The sequence below is a fragment of the Stegostoma tigrinum genome, chromosome 6 (genome assembly GCF_030684315.1).
Source record: "Stegostoma tigrinum isolate sSteTig4 chromosome 6, sSteTig4.hap1, whole genome shotgun sequence".
NCBI classification, from domain to species: Eukaryota; Metazoa; Chordata; class Chondrichthyes; order Orectolobiformes; family Stegostomatidae; genus Stegostoma; species Stegostoma tigrinum.
In genome coordinates this window covers 43,558,085-43,579,790 of record NC_081359.1, presented here as the reverse complement: position 1 = coordinate 43,579,790, position 21,706 = coordinate 43,558,085, and the positions used below count along the sequence as shown (strand labels likewise).

The following is a 21,706-nucleotide window of genomic DNA, read 5'->3' as shown; positions in this document are numbered from 1 at the left end:
GTACACTCAATTGCAAAAGAGGATGACCAGCACACCCAAACTCCAGGAAGCTGGTAGCCATAGTATCATAAGGTTTTACAGTACAGAAAGAGACCCTTCATCATATCGTGTCTTCATTTAGAAATCAAGCTATCTACTCAAGTCTCACTTTCCAGAATTGACTTGTAGAATTGTGGTGCTTAAAGTGATCATTTAAATGAGGTAACTAATGGGCTTAGTGTCCCACTGTTCCTGGAACAATGAAGAGCTCAGTGTATCTCAGCTCCGGGAACCCAGGAACAGTAAGGAGCTCAGTGCCACCCAACTCCAGGAATTCAGGAATGTATCTAATCTATCTGCCATTTTGTTTTCAGGGATTTAGTTCCAGTTTTGTAGAGACTGCGTGCAGCTGTAAGAATGATGGGTGTATCGTGATATTCAAGAAAAGGTAGGTGTACAGGGATAATCTTTTTGACATCAATCATCATTAAGATTTTATGGTTCAGGTTTGGGATTTCCAAAACAACAGTTGATTTCTACTGCATCTGTAAATAAAATACAAATGAAGTACAGTAGCAATTAAAATGAAAAGTCCTGATTTATCAAAGCCCCTGTTTCCAGACATCTATTAATGTAAATGTAAATGTAAGTTTTCGCAACAATTTGTAAAGTTCAGGAAATTGGATGTGCAATGCTCAATCTTGCATAGTTTCTACAAATCTGTTATCCAACTAATTGAGCTTTAATTGAAACTTGCTAATTGTTTATACATACCTTAATTCAAACGGTGGAGAATAAAACAGAGAGAATGGCATATGAGTGGTCAGACATTGCTGAAAATACTGGACTTGATTTTTCCTGCGGGCTGGTCCTTGAACAAACCCATTTGTTTGCCTGGGTGAGATTTGTTACTGACAGATTTTTTTGTAGAGTCATGGAGGTCTACTGCGCAAAATATGACTCATTGGTGCATCGAGTTTGCGCCTGTCAAAAATGAGTACCTATCTATTCTAAGATAACAAAGTGTAGGGCTGGATGAACACAGCAGATCAAGCAGCATCTTAGGAGCACAAAAGCTGACGTTTCAGGCCTAGACCCTTCATCAGACTTCGTGCTCCTAAGACGCTGCTTGGCCTGCTGTGTTCATCCAGCCCCACACTTTGTTGTCTTGGATTCTCCAGCATCTGCAGTTCCCATTATCTCTCTCACGTATCTATTCTAATCCCAGTTTCTAACACTTGATCATTAGTCTTGTATGCCTTGGCATTGCAAGTGTACATCTAAATACCCCTTCAATGTTTTGAAGGTTTCTGCCTCTTCCACCCTTACAGGCAGTATTTTCTAGATTCCCACCACCCTCTGGATGAAAGATGTTTTTGTCACACTCCCGAACTCACTGCTGCTTGTCTGAAATCTAGGAACTTGAGGGGTGACCTTATAGAGATTTATAAAATCATGAGGGGCATAGATATGGTGAATAACAAAGGTATTTTCCAAAGGTGGTGGAATTCAAAACTAGGGGGCATATTTTTAATGTGAGAGGAGCAAGATTTAAAAGGGACCTGAGCGGCAACTTTTCCACACAAAGGGTGGTTTGTATATGGAATGCATTGCCAGAGGAAATGGTAGATGCAGGTTCAGTTGTGACATTTAAAGACATTTGGATAGGTGCATGAATAGGAAAGATTTAGTGGGATATGAGCTAAATGCAGGTAAGCAGGACTAGTTTAGCTTGGGAACATGGTTGGCATAAACTAGTTGGACCGAAGGATTTGTTTCCGTAGTGTATAACTATGACTGTATGTTCCTGATCATTAATCCCCCACTAAGGAGAAGGATTTCTTTCTGTCTATCCTGTCCATTACCCTCACAGTACTGTACATCTCAATTATGTTCGCCTTCAGTGTCCCCTACTCCAAGGAAAACATCCCAGTCTGTACAATGTCACTTCACAACTAAAACTTTTTAGCCCAGGCCACATACTGATAAATTTCCTGTACACCTTATCACATCTCTCCTCGATGTGGGTTCAGAACTCCAAACAATACTGTGCCCTAACCAAAGTTTTGTATAGTTCCAGCATTTCTACCACTCTTAATTCAATGACTTGACTATTGAGGGGAAGTATCCCAAATGCTGCCTTAAGCATTTTATTTCCATGTCCAGCCACCTCAAGGGATTGGTGGACATATATACCCTCTGATCTTCAGCACTTTCCAGGATCCCAACATGTATCATGTATTCCCTAGCCTTGTTTGTACTGCCCATGTGCATCATCCACACATATCCAGATTGAACTCCATTTGCCACTGAACAATCCATCTGACAAGCCCTCTTGTAACCTAATTATATCTTTCTCACTAACTATCACCCCACAAATTATCATTTCACCCACAACTTACTGATAAACCCTTCTACGTTCAAGTCTAAATTGTTTCTATAAACCACAAACAGCAAAGACACCAACATTAATCCCTGCATAACTCCACAGGGCATACGCTCGCGGTCACTAAAATATTCCTCAACCATGACCCTCTGCTTTCTGCCACTCAGCCAATTCAAATTTCCTTGGATCTCATGGACTCTTACCTTTGCTATCTGGATCAATGTGGGACCTTATCCAAAGCCTTGCTGAAGTCCAAATAGACTATGTTGAATGCATTGCCCTCATCTATACACCCGGTTATCTCTAAAAAAACTTCAGTCAATTTGATCAGACATAATCTGCCCTTAACAAAATCACACTGACTGTTCTTGATTAATTCCTGCCTGATAAGTGCAGATTAATTCTGTCCCTCAGTATTGCTTCCAACAGTTTTCCCATCTCTGGTTTATCTCTTGTTCCCTTCTTAAATATCTGCCTCAGAGTATTTGAGGCAAGTCATGGAAAGTCTCCTCATTCTGTTGCTTGACCTGAATTTCTGCCAAGTTCATGAATATAACAGGTTTTTGAACCGAGGCTCCGGATCTAAGGTCAGGTTCTTGCTTATCTGTCAATTTCTTCTGCTCACATACAACCAGGTCCTGAATATTTATGTATATAGCTTCTGCACATGCAAAAGCATTACGTTGTAAGCCTGGCTGATGATCCTAAAAGGTGTATGTACATACACTGCATCTTTTTTAACAAAAAGGAGTCATAGAGACAGCCAAACTCTGCTGCATTCCCAAGGCAATGCCCAAACCAATAAATCTATCTGTCTTCCTGAGCATTAAAATTGACAGATAACTATTGTTGTTTTGCCTTCAACCAGTGTTGGCCCAACCAATCAGTACCCTCTTCTCATCCTGTATAAGGTAGTGTCTCCGTTTTCAAGTCTGTTTCTTACTCCTTGTTCTGATGAGTTCCAGACAAAAATCTTCAACTTATAGTCTTGCTTTAACAGTGTTTATATTATCTACTACTAAGCATTTATTTATATACCTGGAGTGACAGGATTTTGCTCCAGTGACAATATACTTCCAAGCCAGGATGGTGAGTGGCTTGCAGGGGAACTTGGAGGTGATGGTGTTCCCATATACTTGCTGCCTTTTTTCTTCTATGTAAATGTTGTCTAAACAGGCTTTTCAGTTTCTGCATTGCTTCTCATAAAAGCGCCACACAGCTGCTATTGAGCATTCATGCTGGAAGGAGTGAATATTTATAGCTGTGGTGCCTGTCAAATGGGCTGCTTTGTCCCAGATGGTGTCAAGCTCCTCAAGGTGTTGTTAGAGCTGCACTCATCCAATCAAGTGGAAAGTATTCTATCACACCTTGTGACTTATATATAGTAGGCAGGCTTTGGGGAGATAGGTTGTTAGTTCTTCACCCCGGAATCTTTAGCCTCTGACCTGTTCTTGTAGCCACATATTCTTATGTTTAGTCCAGTTTAGTTTCTGGTCCAATGAGACAATCTATATGTTGATATTTGGGCATTCAGTAATGGTAATGTCATTGAATGTAAAGTGGTGCTGATTAGCTTCTCTCTTGTTGGAGATGGTTATTGCCCCACATGATTGTTATTTGCCACTAATCAGACCAATCCTAGATATTGTCCATGTCTTGCTGTAGATGAACACAGGCTGCTTTAGTATCTGCTAATATTCATGGTGGAAATTTCAGCAAAATCTTTACTCATGATAAATGACAAAATTTGAATCCAGCAAAAATCTAGAAATAAAAGCTAATGTAATGGCTGGAATATAATCTTAAAAATTCAGGCAGTGCCTATGGTTGTACCAGTCTGAAAGTGCCTGATCTTGGAAGTTAAGCGGGCTCACAGCTGGTTAGCACATGGATGAGAGACTGCCTGGGAATAGCAGTAGGCTTTAGGGGCTTTTGTAATGCAGTGATCGTGTTCCTAACTTTGAGCCAGGAGGCCTATGGTCACTTACCAAGTCCCATCTCCTCCAGAGGTGCATAGTAATGTCTCTGAATAGGTTGATTAGTAATAACTAACCGAGGAGCTCCTGGAGATGAGGTGAATGAATTCAAATCACCACAACCATCTTCCTTTGTGCTAAGTCTGACTGCAGCCAGCAGAGATTTCCCCCAATTATAATTGGTTCCATTTTTTACTTGGGCTGTTTCATGCCACACTTGGCCAAATGCTGCCTTGATGTTAGGGTCAGTCATTCTCACCTCACCTATTGAGTACAGCATCCAGGAGCTGAGAGGCCTTGGCAGAACCTAAACTGAACATCAGCAAGCAAGTTATTGCTGAACAGGTGCTGTTTGATTGCAGTGTTGATAGTCCCTTTCCTGACTTGGCTGATGATTGGAGTGATGATTGGCGTTGGTAAAACAGTCAAACAAAAAGGTACAGTATAGATATGTCAGTGTTGCTGTTGACAAAATCCATCACAGCATTTATGCTGCATGTCTAATTTCACATTTGGATTCCTATCAAGTGCGCATTTTAATGGACCATTTCAAATGCCTATAGAATGGATACGTTTGTTTACTTGAGGTTTCAAGCACAAAACTAAAATGCTTCTTTTTATAAGGGATTAGTTGGAGGCATTTTAATGTATTCATTTTTTATATCATGGGAATGATTTCTTCAATAGTGATATCAACATACAGATAACTTGAGTTTCTGACAACATACCTCTTGATGTATGCTTTGATGGAAAACAAGTGAGATAAATAGGGAAGAGGGAATGGCAAAGACAGTGAGTGGGAGGTAGACAGGAATAAAACTTTCATGGAGGGACGAGCTGACTAGAGGGCATAGATTCAAGGTAAGGGGCAGAAGGTTTAGAGTAGATGCGAGAAAATCCTTTTTTATCATAGGGTGGTGGGAATTTGCTCTTGCCTGTATGGGGGGCAGAGGCAGAAAACCCTAAAACATTTATGAGTAATATTTAGATATGCACTTGGATAAGGCTCTGGGCCAAATGTTGGAAAATATGTTTAGGTTAGTTAGACCATAAGTACAGGAACAGGAGTAGACTGTTTTGCCCCTCAAGCCTGCTCCACCATTCAGTAGAACCATGTCTGATCAGACAACTCCTATCTACTTTCCTGCATTTTGCCAGCCACTCTTGGTTTCCTGAAAGGTCAAAAATCCATCTATCTCAGAATTAAATATACACAAGAACTCTGCCCCATAGCTTCCTGTGGCAAAGAATTTCAAAGGCTCATAGTCCTCTAAGAGAAGTAATTTTCCTCATCTCAGTCTTAAGTTGGTGCCCGTTCATTCTGAAACTCTGCTTTCTCGTCTTAGACTGTTCCTTGAGGGGAAATATCCTCTCACCATTTACCCTGTTGAGCCCTGTAAAAATCCTGTATGTTTCAGTGAGATCACTTCTCATTCTAAACTCCTGAGTATAGATTCCAAACCTGTTTAATGTTTGCTCATATGACAATCCCTCCGTACCAGAGGTCATCTCTAACTGCCTCCAATGAAGTAATTTTTTTCCTTAAATAAGGGGACCAAATTGCTGTCAGTACTCTAGATATGATTTCACCAGCACCTTGTACACTTGCAGTAAGACTTTTCTACTCTATACTCCAACTCCGTTGAAATAAGAGCCAACATTCCATGAACCTTCCCAAATACATCCTCCAATTATGTGCTAACTTTCTGTGATTTGTGTGTAACTACCCCCAAGTACCTTTTTCTTGCAGCTTTCCACAGTTGTTTCTCCATTTAAATGCTGTTCAGTTCTTTTTGTTCTCCTTTTCCAAAATGAACAACTTCACATTTTCCCACAGTATACTCCATTTGTCAACTTCTTGTCCACTCATTTAACCAATGGATATCTCTCTCTCAACTGTTTGTATCAATGTCATAATTTGCTTTTCCACCTATTTTTGTGTCATCTGCAAATTTGGTTACTGTACGTTCACTTTCCTCCACCAAATCATTAACAAGTATTGTAAACACCTGCATTCCCAGCACTGATCCCTGTGGAGCCCCACTGGTTATATGTTGCCAACCTTAAAAAGAACCCCTTATCTCCATTCACAATTTCTCTCCCATTAGCTAAGTACTGGTGCCAAAGTCCCATGAATTTAAACCTGTTTCTTCCACACCAATCTTTGAGCTATGGGTTTATCCCTTTAACCTTGTTAAGTGAGTATTTTTGACTGGCTTGGCTCAATGGGCCAAAGGGCCTTTTGCTGTGCTGTAGATCTATAAGCCTGTAACAGCTGGCGTATGTTGGTACAAGTTGTCATCATGGTTATAAATGGCCCTGGGGAAGATTGGGGCAAAGGGAATATAGGGCCCATGACAGACAGTAAGCAGGACATAAGATCTATAAGAGGTGTAGGTTGACACAAAAGGCTTAAAATATCGTGGGTACAAGGGACATAAATTGGTATAGATGTTTTGAAAGCCATGAGGTTGGTATGGGATTTAATAGCTGGGCTAGCTGGGGCATGAAGTCTGAGGGCAAGAGGGCAGGAGGATTGTTTTACGATTTTAATCTTTACTTTTAAAGTTTGAAAATGATGCTGGAATCCTCAGAGTGGTGTCTCCGGAAAAGCCTAGGAACAATTTCCAATTCTTTCTAGAACAAAAATAGGAACGGGGGCTTACAAAGGCTAGATTCCCACAGCTGGGATTTCTCCTGTCTCTGTGTAACTGACCAGAGATCAAAATTTGGGGTCCTGGATTCCCAAATTGTGTCAGTGCTGTGTTAATTGTGCTAATTCCTAACCAATTCAGCCCACCATTCTTTTAGTAAAGTGCTTTTTTGCTTTTACAGTGTGGTCTGGAGATGCGAGAGTTTGTCCAACAGGAGCAAGCACAGGCACAAAGAATGCTGGAAGTGCAGGAGGGACTTGCCCAGTTCAACAAGAAAGAACAGTCAATAAAGGAACAAGACGAAGGAAAGGATTGTGAGCAAACGCTAACAAATTCTCAGAAAGTTCTCACATCACCGAAGGTCCTCAGCCCACATAGGCACTTAACCTCTTCATCAGGGATTACAACTCCCCCAATGCATTCAAATAATACAAAGATGAAGAACTCACCAGTTAGAACTGGGCAAAGGTAAGGCTTAGCGAAAAGGTCTTTGTGAATGTCTTCATATTAAAAAACTTAATCATAAGATTGGTGTTAAAAATGCAAGTAACACAAAGAGATAAGGCAATTCCTTCTCTTTGTAATGACCCCTATTCTGACTGATTTTGAAACAGAAGTAAAGTTATTTGGTTAGGAGGTGAGTACAAAATAAGAGTGACAGATGTTTGTGGAAAGAGCCTGTAGAGTGTGAGACCCAAACGGCTGGGAAACATGACCACCAGAAATGGACGAAGGTAGGGAATGGCAGTCGGTGTTTGAGAAGTTTAAGCATCAGAAATTTAGTTGTGTGTTCTCAGAAGTCTGTGTAGAAATGGTGTGGTCTGAGGAGCTGTACATATTAGACCTTTGACCTGTGTCATGATGGGAATACGTGACACTGGAGGATACTGGGAGGGTGGGTGGTGAAAATGATGGTGTAGGAGTTGGCTTGGTTTGTGTGGGAGAATTCAGAGTCTCAGGATGATGGGCAAAGGAGGCAATCCGCTGAAGTGATGCATTGAGCCACTTGGCCATGATCTTGGGGAACATAGGGCTGGGGGAAGAAAACTGAACCTCAGAATCCATGCATGGAGGGGCATCAGAGACCTTGAGGTCAGGAGTTGTAGTGCAAAATGCATGGTCATACAGATGAATCGGGAATACCTGCTCTCTTAGAAAGCCAGCATTCTGCACAGCTGCTTTTCCGGAGTGTATCCTCAGGAGAACTAAATCTTGTAGCAGGACCGTGTACCAGATTTTGGGCTCTTTATTTGCATATTCTTTTCATCAGTATCTGCTTTGTCATTGGGTAAAGGATCTCTCTGCATCTTCTGGTTGGATGTCTGTCCTTCATTCTGGGTGCCAAGGTAGTGCTGTTATAATGTTACCTGGTTATCAGTGAGATCAGAAAGTTCTACATGTCCCAAACAGGTTATAGAGATCAGGAAGGGTGAGACACAATAAGGTGAGTATGATAAAGTTATAGTACTGGGAGGTAATGTAGATCAGAGAACAGTGTTAGAATTTTAAGGTGTGCTTGTTGTCGGCTAGGATAGAGATAGCAATGATGGATACACCTGAGATTTACACAATGAGTTAATTCAAAGTTAATTGTCAGGTGACTGTCTGTGCGGAGTTTGCACATTCTCCCTGTGTCTGCGTGGGTTTCCTCCGGTTGCTCCGGTTTCCTCCCACAGTCCAAAGATGTGCAGACTAGGTGGATCGGACATGCTAAATTGCCCATAGTGTTCAGGGGTGTGTGGGTTATAGGGGGATTAGTCTGGGTGGGATGCTTCAAGGGGCGTTGCAGACTTGTTGGGCCGAAGGGCGTGTTTCCACACTGTAGGGGTTCTAATCTAATCTAATCTAATCACATCTGGATCATTGCTATATATGACAACACAACAGCAGTCCCACTGTAAACCTTTAAGTGTGTAAAAAGGTTGCCCTCATGCCCTTTAAAAAAATTTTTCCCTGTTACCTTTATAAATACGGCCCCTAGTTTTGAACTGCCCCACCCTAGGAATAAGAACCTTGCTATTCACCTGATCTAAAACCCTTTATAAACCTCTATAAGGTCACTCCTCAACTTATTGTGCTCCATTGGAAAATGTCCTAGTCTATCTAGCTTCTTCTTATATCACAGACCTCGACTGGACGGCATCTTGATTCATCTTTCTGAGCCCTCTCCAATTTAATAACATGCTTCCAATAGCAGGGTGATCAGAACTGCACAGAATACTCCAGAAGAGGCTTCCCCAATATCTTGTACAACCTCAACATGGCATCTCAACTCCTATACTTAAAGATCTGAAAGTGTGCTAAATACCTTCTGAACCACTCAGTTTACCTGTGACACAAATATCAAAGAATTACGTGCCTTGAGTGTCTCTGTTCTATAACACTACCTAAGGTCCTACGTTAAATGTTTAAGTACTGCCCTTGTTTGTTTTACTAAAATGCAATATCTCACCTTTATCCAAATTAAACACTTACCTGCCGCTCATTATTCCATTGACCCAATTGATCAGGATTTCTTTGTAATCTTAGACAACCTTCCTCACTGTCCACTACACCATCGATTTTGGTGTCACCCACAAACTTACTAACCATGCCTCGTATATTCTCATCCAAATCATTTATATAAATTACAGCCAAAAGTCGACTCAGTAAACATTCCAGTGAAATGACGCTGGTCACAGGCATCCAGTCCAAAAACACCCCTCCACCACTACCCTCTGTCTCCTAGTGTCAAGCCATTTTGTATCCAATTGACAAGCTCACCCTGAATCCCATATACTGTAGGATTATGATCACTCGTTAATCTCCAGAGCAGTCTTGTATGTTCCAAAGGGCAACATCCTGCCTATATAAGTCCTTTCTATTTTAGAAAGAATACTTAAACAGTGGTGAAAGTACAAGGAGGATTATTAGGTGGTTCTATGACTGAAAGCCTGCAGCTATTCAGAAAGATGGATCTGGCTGGCGGTTGTTGTTCAGAAGTGGGACATCTTGATACAGATGAATTATAAATGATGAGTTGGGCAGGATTGATGTGGTGGGAGCATCTAAAACAAGTCATATTCAAGGGCAAGGAAAGTGAGCAGGCAATTCTTTGCTCAAAGTGGAATTTGTGGCAGCAGGAACTGCTGGATACAAATATATTAGACACCTTAAAAGAAAATTAGATATATTCGTGGGAGAGAAGAATGAGAAAATGGAATGAAAGGGTGAAGTGAGGCAGATGGAGATGGAGAGACGCAGTTGAATAATAAACATCAGTGATTAGGCCACATAATCTGTTTCTGCACAGAACATTCCATGTGCATGTGTATCGTGGTGTCATCCTTGTGTCTGTGTTTTGACAAGTGAAACTATGTTTTTCTGATAAATCTGCATATATAGTCAATCTGCAAATTATGAAACTGTTAAAGGGGCAAAATTTATTAATTAAGAGCTTATGCCTGAAGCATATCAATTAAAATTTAGGTTTATAAGAATGAAACCTAATCTGAAATTTGTAGAATTTATAGATAAAGAAACACAGGGGGATCAGTGGTCTCGATCACAAAATTAGACAACAACTTTAAGAGCATTGGTTAAATTATGATCATGGAAGTTTTCAGAAATAGTATTCTTGAAACCCAAAATTATTTAGATGAGTGTTAAGTATCAAATATCAGAGAAGCAGTAATGCTGGCAGACATTTATGATATCTCACACTGTTACAGATGGGGAGGTGGTTTTGTGGGAATCCGCAAGAAAATTGACAGAAGAGAAAATCTGCAGGTGGGCAGCAAACAGAGGATGCCAAAGTAACAAAGGAGAAAGGTTAGCATCAAAAAGTGATTTAAAAATGCATCCCTTCATTGCAATAAGACTGGACTCACCAAAGCCAATTCCTGGATTCTAAAGGAGACATTGTCGGGAAAGTATGCCTTGTGAATATAAGCAGGTATTGAAAGTGTAGTGCTAAGACAAACAGCATGTTTCCTTAGACCAGACTAAGAATGAAAGATGGCTCAGGACAGTCATGAAAAGTATTTTTGAATATTGACCAGGTGAATGAGGTTGCAGAAGGCTCTGAGTATTTTACATCAAAAGGAAAGGTAGAATCCCTACAGTATAGAAACAGGCCTTTTAGCCCAACAAATCCACACTGACCCGCAGAGCATCCCACCCAGACCCATCCCACATTAACCCCCTAATCTAGGCACCCCTTGAACACTATGGGCAATTTAGCATGGCCAACCCACCTGCCTTGCATATCTTTGGACTGTGGGAGGAGACTGACACAGACATGGGGAGAATATGCAAACTGCACGCAGAAATCGCCCAAGGGTAGAATTGAGCCCGGGTCCCTGGCACTGTGAGGCAGCAATGCTAACTGCTCAGCCATGGTGCTGCCTGATATGTTCAGCTCATCTTCTTTAACAGAAATGCAATATTATAGTCCTGAACTGAAAAACTTTTCATGGTACCTCCTGGGAAATTGAATCAGAGCCAATATTGTGTGTTATTACTTGAAAGACAGAGTGCTAATGAATAAATGAAGATTCCTAGTCAAATATCAGTGAAAAATGAGCCAAGATCCATCTGATAGTAGTTCCTTCTATGTATTGTAATGAAATTTTATGAATGGCTCATGAGGCATTAGGAAAACAAATGTTAAAATGTTTTTATTGGCCAGAATTGTATAAGGGATTTGTTCAAGTTTGACAAATGTGCCATACATATCATGAGTGGGAAAACATCAACATTCAATAAAACCTCCACCTTTAATTCAAATATGGGTCAGGTATCCCTTATCCTTAATCATTGAGGCTCCTGGTTTTTGGTAGATATTTATGGCTTTCAGATACACTTCCCCATAGGTCTCTTGGGGTCCATTCCACCCCTTTGAAAGAGCAGTTTGCTTAACCTGAACAAATAAAAGTGAGGTCTTTTGACTCAAAGACCCAAAACCAACCTGCCTACAGGCCCATTTGAGTCCACTACCAAAAGACCTTTGGGATTTTCATTTACTAGGTGTTTTGAAAACTTTCAAATTGTTATATTTAGATAGCTTGCTTTTTTTGATTTATGTTATATGATATGCTTCTGTTATATTGTTAAAACCAAATATCCAGCTTTGCGGTTTATGTTTCAGTGAACTACTGTCTTGTTAAATGAAGACATAACAAAATATGATCTACCTATCCAGATTTCGTTCTGGAATTTGTCTTGTCCAGTAGTAACATCAACTGGGGTCATAACACAATGCATTTCATAGCATCAGTGCTGGGTTCTCCATTTTTGGTCATTTAGGTAGCGGTGGAAGGATGCTCTTCAGAATAAAGGGTTGTGACTAGTGGTACCAAGTGGTAGCACAGGAATCAGTGCTGGGAATTGTACTCTTTGTGGTCTACATAAATGATTTGGAAGAAAATGTGGCTGGTCTAATTAGTAAGTTTATGGACAATACAAAGATTGGTGGAGTTGTGGATAGTGAGGAAGATTGTCAGAGGAAATCAGTTGGAGGCATGGGCAGAAAAATGTCAGATGGAGTTTAATCCAGACAAATGTGAGATGATGTATTTTGGAGAAGGAAGTTGTACAATGAATGGCAGAATCCTTAGGAGTATTGATATGCAGAGAGATCTGGGTGTGCAGATCCACAGAAGGTGGCAGCACAGGCAGGTAAGGTTGTAAAAAAGGCCTATAAGCATGCTTGCCTTCAATGGAAGGGGCATTGTCTATAAGGATGTGCGAGCTATGCTGCAGTTTTATAGAACTTTAGTTAGGCGACACTTGGTATATTGCATACAGTTCTGGTCACCACACTACCAGAAGGATGTGGATACTTTGGAGAGGGTACAAAAAAGGTTTACCAGGATATTTTAGCGATGAAGAAAGGTTGGATAGACTGGGTTTGTTTTGACTAGAACGCAGGAGGTTGAGGGGTGACCAGATAGAAGTTTGAGATTGTGAATGGCATGGATAGAGTGAAAAGTATGAAACTTTTTCTCAGGGTGGAGGAGTGAATTACCAGATGACACAGATTTGAGATACATGGGGGGGATATTTAAAAGAAATGTATGAGGCAAGGTTTTTATACAGAGTGCTAGGAATGCACTGCCAGAAGAGATGCTGGAAGCGGACACAGTAGCAACATTCAAGAAATACCTGGATGAATACATGAATATGAAGGGAATAGAGGACACAGATCATATGAGTGTAGACTGTTTCAATATGGAAGGGCAGAATGTGTCTTTGCAGGCTTCGAGGGCCTGTTCCTGTGCTATGTTGTTCTTTGTTCCTTATTCTATTATAAATGATCTGTTTGTGAATATAGGAGGTATGGTTTGTAAGTTTGAAGATGGTGCCAAAATGAGTGGTGTAGTGAATATTTAATGAATATTATCTCAGAGTACAACAGATCTTAATCAGATGCACCAATGAGCCAAGGAATGGAAGATGGAAACTGCAAGAACTGTGGATGCAGTAAATCAGGAACGTAAACAAAGTTACTGGCAAAGCTCAGCAGGCCTGGCAACATCTGTGAATCAAAAAACAGAGTTAACGTTCCAGGCCACCGGACTTGAAGCGTTAACTGTTTTTTCCGTCACAGATGCTGCCAGATCTGCTGCGCTTTTACTTTAACTTTGTTTTTATGTTGAATGGAAGATGGAATTTAATTTAGATAAATATGAGGTGTTGCATTTTGGTAAGGCAAACCAGGCCAGGACCTATACAGTCCACGGCAGAGCATGAGGCATGTTGCCCAACAAGGTTTTCTGAAGAAGGGTCCAGGCCCAAAATGTCAGGTTTCCTACTCCTCTGATGCTGCTTGGCCTGCTGTGTTCATCCAGCTCTAGACATGCAGGTGCATAGTTTCGTGAAAGTAGAATGGTAGGTAGATAGGGTGGTGAAGAAGACGACATTTGGAATGCTTAGCTTCATTAGTCAGGACATGGATGTCAGAGTTGGGACATCATATTGCGGCTCTACAGGACATTGGTGAAGTGACTTTTAGAATCCTGCATACAATTCTGATCACCGTTCTATTGGAAGGATGTTGTTAAACTCGAGAGGGTGCGGAAAAGATTTACAAGAATATTGTCAGGACAGGCGGGTTTGAGTTATAGGGAGTGTTATGGATCAGACCAGACTCCCTCAAAATATTTTAAGAAGGTTGTCTAGACCCTAACCTTTTCTTGTTCTGAAGGTCGATGTGAAGTGTACATTCCAGGTGTGATGCAACTGGTCAAACTACTCAAAGTTAAACAAAGCACAATTTACTGAAATGCTATGGTGAAAATACAAACAAAAGAAAGAGGAATTTTTAATAACTTAACTAATGGAAAACTTAACTGATTAAGTACCTATTACTAATTAACTGTTCCAGTATAGTAATATCCCATAAATACAGCCCTTAGCAAAAAGGTAAAATCAGATACATGTAGTTCTCCAACCTAGGAGGAAACAACATCAAGAGGGATTCCAGAGGAAGTAGCAGCTAGAAATCATTTGCTGAAGCTTCTACCTCTTCTGGGACCTCAAACAGCTTCTGACTGCTAGAGCTAAAATAAAAACCAGAAAGCCTGGTCTGTGAGACCTGGCCACTCCTCATCCATTGTATTAACGAGCAACAAAGAAAATTACAGCACCGGAACAGGCCCTTCGGCTCTTCAAGCTTGCAAGATGCCCTTTAAAAGCCAGTATCAAATCTGCTTCCACTACCTCCCCCGGCAGCAAGTTCCAGGCACCCACCACCCTCCGTGTAAAAAAACTTACTTCATACATGACTTTTATTTAAACCTTGCCCCTCGCACCTTAAACCTATGCCCCTAGTAACTGACTCTTCCACACTGGCAAAGGCTTCTGAATATCCACACTGCCCATGTCCTATAATCTTGTAGAATTCAATCAGGTTGCTCCCTCAACCTCTGTCATTCCTGTGAGAACAACCTAAGTTTCTCCAACCTCTCCTCATAGCCAAAGCCCTCCATACAAGGCAGCATCCGGGTAAATCTTTTCTGTACCCTCTCCAAAGCCACCACATCGTTCTGGTAGTGCGGCGACCAGAATTGAACACCATATTCCAAATGCAGCCTAGCTAAGGTTCTATGAAGCTGCAACATTACCTGTCAATTTTTAAACTCACTGCCCCGGCCAATGAAGGCAAGCATGCCATATGCCTTGTTGACTACCTTTTCTACCTGTGTTGCCACTTTGTGACCTGTGTACCTGTATATACCTAGATCCCTCTGACAATCAGGACGTTTAAGGGTTCTGCCATTTACTGTACATTTTCCATCTGGATTAAACTTTCCGCAATGCATTACCTCACATTTTTCCAGATTAAACTCCATCTGCTATCTCAGCCCAAGTCACCAATTGATCTATATCCTGCTGTATCTTTTGACGGTTCTCATTGCTATCCGCAATCGACTAACTTTGTGTCATCCGCAAACTTACTAATCAAACAGTTACATTTTCCTCCAAATCATTTATCTATATATTACAAATAGCAAAGGTCCCAACGCTGATCCCTGATGATTGCCACTAAGAACAAGAAAAGGTTAGGGTCTAAACGACCTTCTTAAAGCCCACCATTCAGAATTGCACCTTTCCACTGCTACTCTCTGTCTTCTATGACCGAGCCAGTTTTTCAATCCATCTTGCAAGCTCCCCTCTGACCCTGTGTGACTTTATCTTCTGTATCAACCTCCCATGAGAGACCTTGTAGAAGGCCTTACTGAAGTCATGTAGATAACATCAACTTTCCTACCCTCATCGATAAGCTTTGTCACTTCCTCAAAGACCTCAATCAAGTTAGTGAAACACGACCTTCCCTTCAAAAACCATGATGCCTCTTGCAAATATGACCAATAATTTCCAAATGAGAATAAATCTTGTCTTGAAGAATCTTCTTCAGTAATTTCCCTACCACTGACGCAAGGCTCACCAGCCTGTAATTAGCTGGATTATCCCTTCCACCCTTCTTAAACAAAGGAGCAACATTGGCCATTCTTCAATCCTCTGGGACCTCCCCTGCAGCCAGTGAGGATACAAAGATTTCTCTCAAGGCCCTAACAATTTCCTTCCTTACCTCTCCCAGTATTCTGGGGTATTTCCCATCAGGCCCTGGTGACTGGTCTACCTTAATGTTTTTCAAGACCCCCCCAATACCTCCTCCCTTTTGATCTCAACATGAACCAAACTATCTACACACCCTTCTCCAGATTTATCAACCGCCAAGTCCTTCTCTATGGTGAATACCGACAAAAAGTACTCATTTAATACCTTGCCCATAATCCTGTTGGCAATGACTTTTCATGACCCTTTTTAGCCCTCCTGATTCCTTGTTTAAATTTCTTTCAACTTTCCTTGTATTCCACCCTTCTTGTGTTACCAGCCTCTGAACCTTGACAAGTGCTTCCTTTTTCTTTTTGATGAGGCTCATACTATCTCTCGTTATCCAAGGTTTCCTCAACTTGCCGTACTAAGCCTTCATCCTTACAGGAACACGCTGGACAACTTACACTCGAAAGCCTCCCACATGCCAGATGTTGATTTGCCCTCAAACATCTGTCTCCAATACACATTCATTAGCTCTTGCCTAATATTGTTTTAATTAGCCTTCTCTCAATTTAGCACCTTCACCTAAAAACTACACTTATCTTTATCCCTCAATACCTTAAAGCTTACTGAATTGTGATCGCTGTTCCTGGGCTGCTCCCCGATTGAGATGTCGACCACCTGGCCAGGTTCATTTCCCAATAATAGGTCCAGTACAGCCTCTTTCCTAGTTGAACTATGTACATGCTGTTTCAAGGTGGCCTCCTGTATGCTCCTTACAAACTCTGCCCTATCTGTGGCCCAATCACTAAGTGAGTCCCAGTCAGTGTACCCACAACAACAACCCTGTTGCTTTTACATCTTGCTGAATTCTGCCTACATATCTGTCCTTCTGTCTCCCGTTGGCTGTTGGGAGGTCTATAGTAAATACCAAACATTGTGATTGCACCCTTCCTGTTTCTGAGCACTACCCATATTACCTTGCTGTATGAGCCATCCAAGGTGTTCTCCTGCAGTACAGCTGTGATATACTCCTTAATAAGTAGTGCAACTCCCTCACGCCTTTCACATCCCTCTCTATCCGACCTGAAAAACCTAAAGGCCTCTTAAGTTATTTACTTAAGCTGTTTTCAATAGCCAGTTTGTGACCTCTGCATTTACTAACTCTCTTCAAAAAACCCAGGACAAAATAACGTTGTAAAGTGACAGCATCATCACAAGAGATGTTGAATAGACTGGGTTGTTTTTCCCTGGTGCATCAAGGCTAAGGGTAATCTTATTTATTTATAAAATCATGAGGGGCATAGATAGGGTGAACAGCCAAGTTCTTTTCCCTTGGGTGGGGAAAGTCCATAACTGGAAGGCGTAGTTTTGAGGTGAGAGGGGAAAGATATATCAAGGACCTGAGGGACAAGTTCTTCATGCAGAGAGTGGTGAGTGTATGGAACAAGCTGCCAGAGGAAGTAGTGGAGATGGGCATAATGACAACATTTAAAAGGCATCTGATGGGTATATGAATAGGAAGGATTTAGAGGATTAGGGGTCAATAGCTGGCATATGGATGTAGGTCAGAATTAATGCCTGTTTGGCACAGATAAGTTATACTGAAAGGCTTGTTTCTGCACTGTGTGGCTCTGTGATGAGCTGTTAAGTCACATAAAATGATATTCAAAATGACAGCTAAATTTTGATTGAAGAGTTTGGTATTAACTAATGTGTTTAAGGAGGAAAGAGGTACAAAGGAGGGGAAATTTCACGAAGGAATTAGAGAAAATGGTCAGAATTTAGGCAGCCTAAGGTATATGCCCCAGCGCTGTAGGAATCCAAATCAGGAGTGCTGAAGAGGCAAGAATTTGTTAGCTATGCTTACCTCAGAGTCTTTTCTTATACTCTCAATGGACATGGGCGTCACTGGCTGGGGTTGTATTTATTGTCCAGCTCTTGTTGCCCTTGAGAAAGCAATGGCAAACTGTATTCTTGAACTGGTACACTCCATTTGCTGCTGGTAGAATCACAATGCCTTTAGGGAGGGAGTTTCAGGAATTTGACCTAGTGACAATGAGGGAAAAGCGATATATTTCCAAATCAGGGTGGTAAGTGGTTTGGAGGGGAACTTGGAAGTGGTTGTATTCCCATGTACCTGCGACTGTTGCCCTTACAGATGGAAGTGATTGTAGGATCTGTAGAGGGGAGGACTGCATCCACTGTACCCGGTGTGGATTCATCTACATTGAGGAAACCAAGCGGAGGCTTGGGGACCGCTTTGCAGAACACCTCCGCTCGGTTTGCAACAAACAACTGCACCTCCCAGTCGCAAACCATTTCCACTCCCCCTCCCATTCTTTAGATGACATGTCCATCATGGGCCTCCTGCAATGCCACAATGATGCCACCCGAAGGTTGCAGGAACAGCAACTCATATTCCGCTTGGGAACCCTGCAGCCTAATGGTATCAATGTGGACTTCACCAGCTTCAAAATCTCCCCTTCCCCCGCTTCAAAATCTCCCCTTCCCCCACCGCATCCCTAAACCAGCCCAGTTCGTCCCCTTCCCCCACTGCACCACACAACCAGCCCAGCTCTTCCCCTCCACCCACTGCATCCCAAAACCAGTCCAACCTGTCTCTGCCTCCCTAACCTGTTCTTCCTCTCACCCATCCCTTCCTCCCACCCCAAGCCGCACCCCCATCTCCTACCTACTAACCTCATCCCACCTCCTTGACCTGTCCGTCTTCCCTGGACTGACCTATCCCCTCCCTACGTCCCCACCTATACTCTCTCCACCTATCTTCTTTTCTCTCCATCTTCGGTCCGCCTCCCCCTCTCTCCCTATTTATTCCAGAACCCTCACCCCATCCCCCTCTCTGATGACGGGTCTAGGCCCGAAACGTCAGATTTTGTGCTTCTGAGATGCTGCTGGGCCTGCTGTGTTCATCCAGCCTCACATTTTATTATCCATCAGCAAACACATTGATTTGGAGCCAACCTACCATCCTCTGAGAAAAAGAACAGGAAATGACATCACCAACCCAAGGAAACCTAAACAGATAAATAGAAAGTGAGACATCACACCAGCGCTTCATCGGAGGCTCACTGATGATGTTACCTAGAATGGTGATGAAACGTCTGAAAACTAACCTTCCAGCTCAGCGAGCAAACTCATATCCAGAACCTGAACCTGAGCTACAAATCTTCTCAAAACTCGTTTGCCGATATGGTGCCAAGCATGCTACCGTGTCCTAGATGGTGTCAAATCTATTGAAAGTTGTTGGACGTACACATGTCCAGGCAAATAGGGAGCATTTCACCATAATCCTGACAAGTGGATAACCTTTGGGGAATCAGGAGGGTGTTACGCACAGGAGTTTTCCTAGCGTCTAAGCTGCTCTTATAGCCACAGTGTTTACCTGGTGAATCTAGTTCTGTTTCTGGTCAATGATAACCCCCAAGATGTTGATCGGAGGGGATTCAGTGATGGTAACACCATTGAATGTCAAGGGGTTGTGGTTAGATTTTCCCCCAAACTGGGCATCAATGATTAGGTTATTGATGAGCGAATACTGCTTGTTAACATTGTTGATGACAAGCTTCCATCAATTTACTGTGCGAAATGGGATAAATTTCAAGAAGATCTAAGAAGATCAAGAAGTTTGAGGATAAACTGTTGGGGCTAGGTTAGATTTGTCCTACCTTTTGTGTACAGATCATCCTGGGAAATTCTCCAACATTGTTAGGTACTAATCAGTGTTGTCGCTGTACTAAAACAACTTGGCTAGGGCTGCAGTTAACTCTGGAGTACAGGTCTTCAGTAGTTTTGCCAGAATGTTGTCAGGGCTGATGGCGTTTTGATATCCAGTGCCCCCAGTTGATTCTTGGAGTGAATTGAATTGGCTGAAAACTGGTATCTGTGAAGCACAGGACCTCAGGAACATGCCAAGATGGATTATCCAGTTGACTGGCTGAAGGTTATATCAAATGCTTCAGCCTCATCTTTTGCAGTGATGTGCTGGGCTTGTCCATTATTGAGGATGGAGATATTTATGGAGCATCCTCTTCCAATGAGGTGCTTAACTGTCCACCATTGATCAATTCTATCATTTGCTCTTTGGTATACAAGTAGACCTGTTTTGTAGCTTCACTAGGTTGATACCTCATTTTCAGATATACCTGCTGCTTCTCCCTGCGTGCTCTCCTGCACTGTTCATTGAAATGGGGTTGATTCCCAGGCTTGATGGTAATGGTAGAGAGGGTGTGCTTCTGTCTAAGTCTTTTTACAACTTCTGATCTGTACATCCTTGCTTACTATAATCTGCTTGTACTGGTCATAAACAAAGTTTTGCATATACTTTGATACACATGACAGTAAATTAATCAATCAATTACTCAAGGTGTAGAGCTGGATGAACACAGCAGGCCAAGCAACATCAGAGGAGCGGGAAAGCTGATGTTTTGGATCTGGAACCTTCTTCAGAACATTTTCTGAAGAACAGTCCAGACCTGAAACATCAGCTTTCCTGCTACTCAGATGTTGCCTGCCCTCCTGGCCTGCTGTGTTCATCCAGCTCTACACCTTGTTATCTCAGACTCCAGCATCGGCAGTTCCTATTGTTTCTGAATCAATTAATCAAGTTATGTTCGGCCATGAGATTGCAGATTTATGTTAGAATATGATTCTGTGGCTAATGGCTCAGGGGTGCTTCATAGATGCTGAGCTGTGAGTTTTTAGATATTCTTGAAGTTTGTCCCATTTCGCACGGTAATGAAGGGTATTATCAGTGTGAAAGTAGGACTTCATCTCCAAAGTGACTATGTGGTGTTCACTTTCACTGATACAGTCATGGACAGACACATTTTCAGTGGGTAGACTGGTGATGATGAGATCAAGAATCTTTTTACTTCTTGTTAGTTCCCTTCCTACCTACCACAGATCTGGTGTAACAGCTATGTCCTTTAGGAACTGACTAGTTTGATCAATAGTGCTGCTGCCGAGCCACTCTTGGTGCTGGGTATTGAAGTCTCCTGCCCAGCGGAGATTCTGTCTCCCTGCCAGTCTCAGAGCTTCCTCTAAACCTTGTTCCACATGGAGGAGCACACTGTCATCAGTTGAGGTAGGATAGTGTGTGGTAGTTGGCATGAGACAATCTTGACTATCTTTGATCTGATGGCATGAGACTTCATTATGTCCAAAGTCAATGCTGAGGCCTCCCATGGTAGCTCCCTCTGTACTGCTGTGCTGCTGCCTCTGCAGGGCTTAAATTGTGAGATTGGGGTAGACTACAAGGATATGGAGAGACACAACCATTGAACTGTTTGAAAATAAGGATGAAACTTATAAAGTCAAGTGCTACAACCAGGTGAGGAGGGGTGAATTAACTCTATCTTTTTAATACCATTGCTCAGCCACCGCAAAGATTTTATTAGCGCACAGCTATCATGCTTGACTTTGTACTGGGCAAGTTGACTCAGCCAATTGCAAGGATTACTTGAGTGAAATAAAGAATTTTATTACCTGCTAACCTCAAAAAAAGCAATAAAATGGCACATCCAGTTCATACACAAACACAGATTAAAAGAATTAAAAAGAGGTCAGCGTCTAGTAGTAAAGCTGCAAAGAGATGTGGATAGGTTAAGTGAGTGAGCAAAAATCTGCTAAATGTGGTATAATGTGTG

General features: G+C 41.9%; 1 protein-coding gene across 4 annotated transcripts in view; it reads left to right on the top strand.

The window, feature by feature from the left end:
• Positions 1 to 21,706, top strand: part of bcl9 (BCL9 transcription coactivator) — a 239,725-nt gene that overhangs the window by 114,028 nt on the left and 103,991 nt on the right. For 3 of the 4 annotated variants that reach the window (XM_048532548.2, XM_048532549.2, XM_059646520.1), the window contains 2 exons: positions 354 to 427; positions 7,177 to 7,463. In XM_048532548.2, the coding sequence (XP_048388505.1) occupies positions 7,189 to 7,463 (275 nt within the window). In that variant the 5' untranslated portion in view covers positions 354 to 427; positions 7,177 to 7,188. Of the gene's footprint in view, positions 1 to 353; positions 428 to 7,176; positions 7,464 to 10,705; positions 10,806 to 21,706 lie in introns of those variants that run through there. The other variant, XM_048532551.2, reaches the window with a different exon arrangement.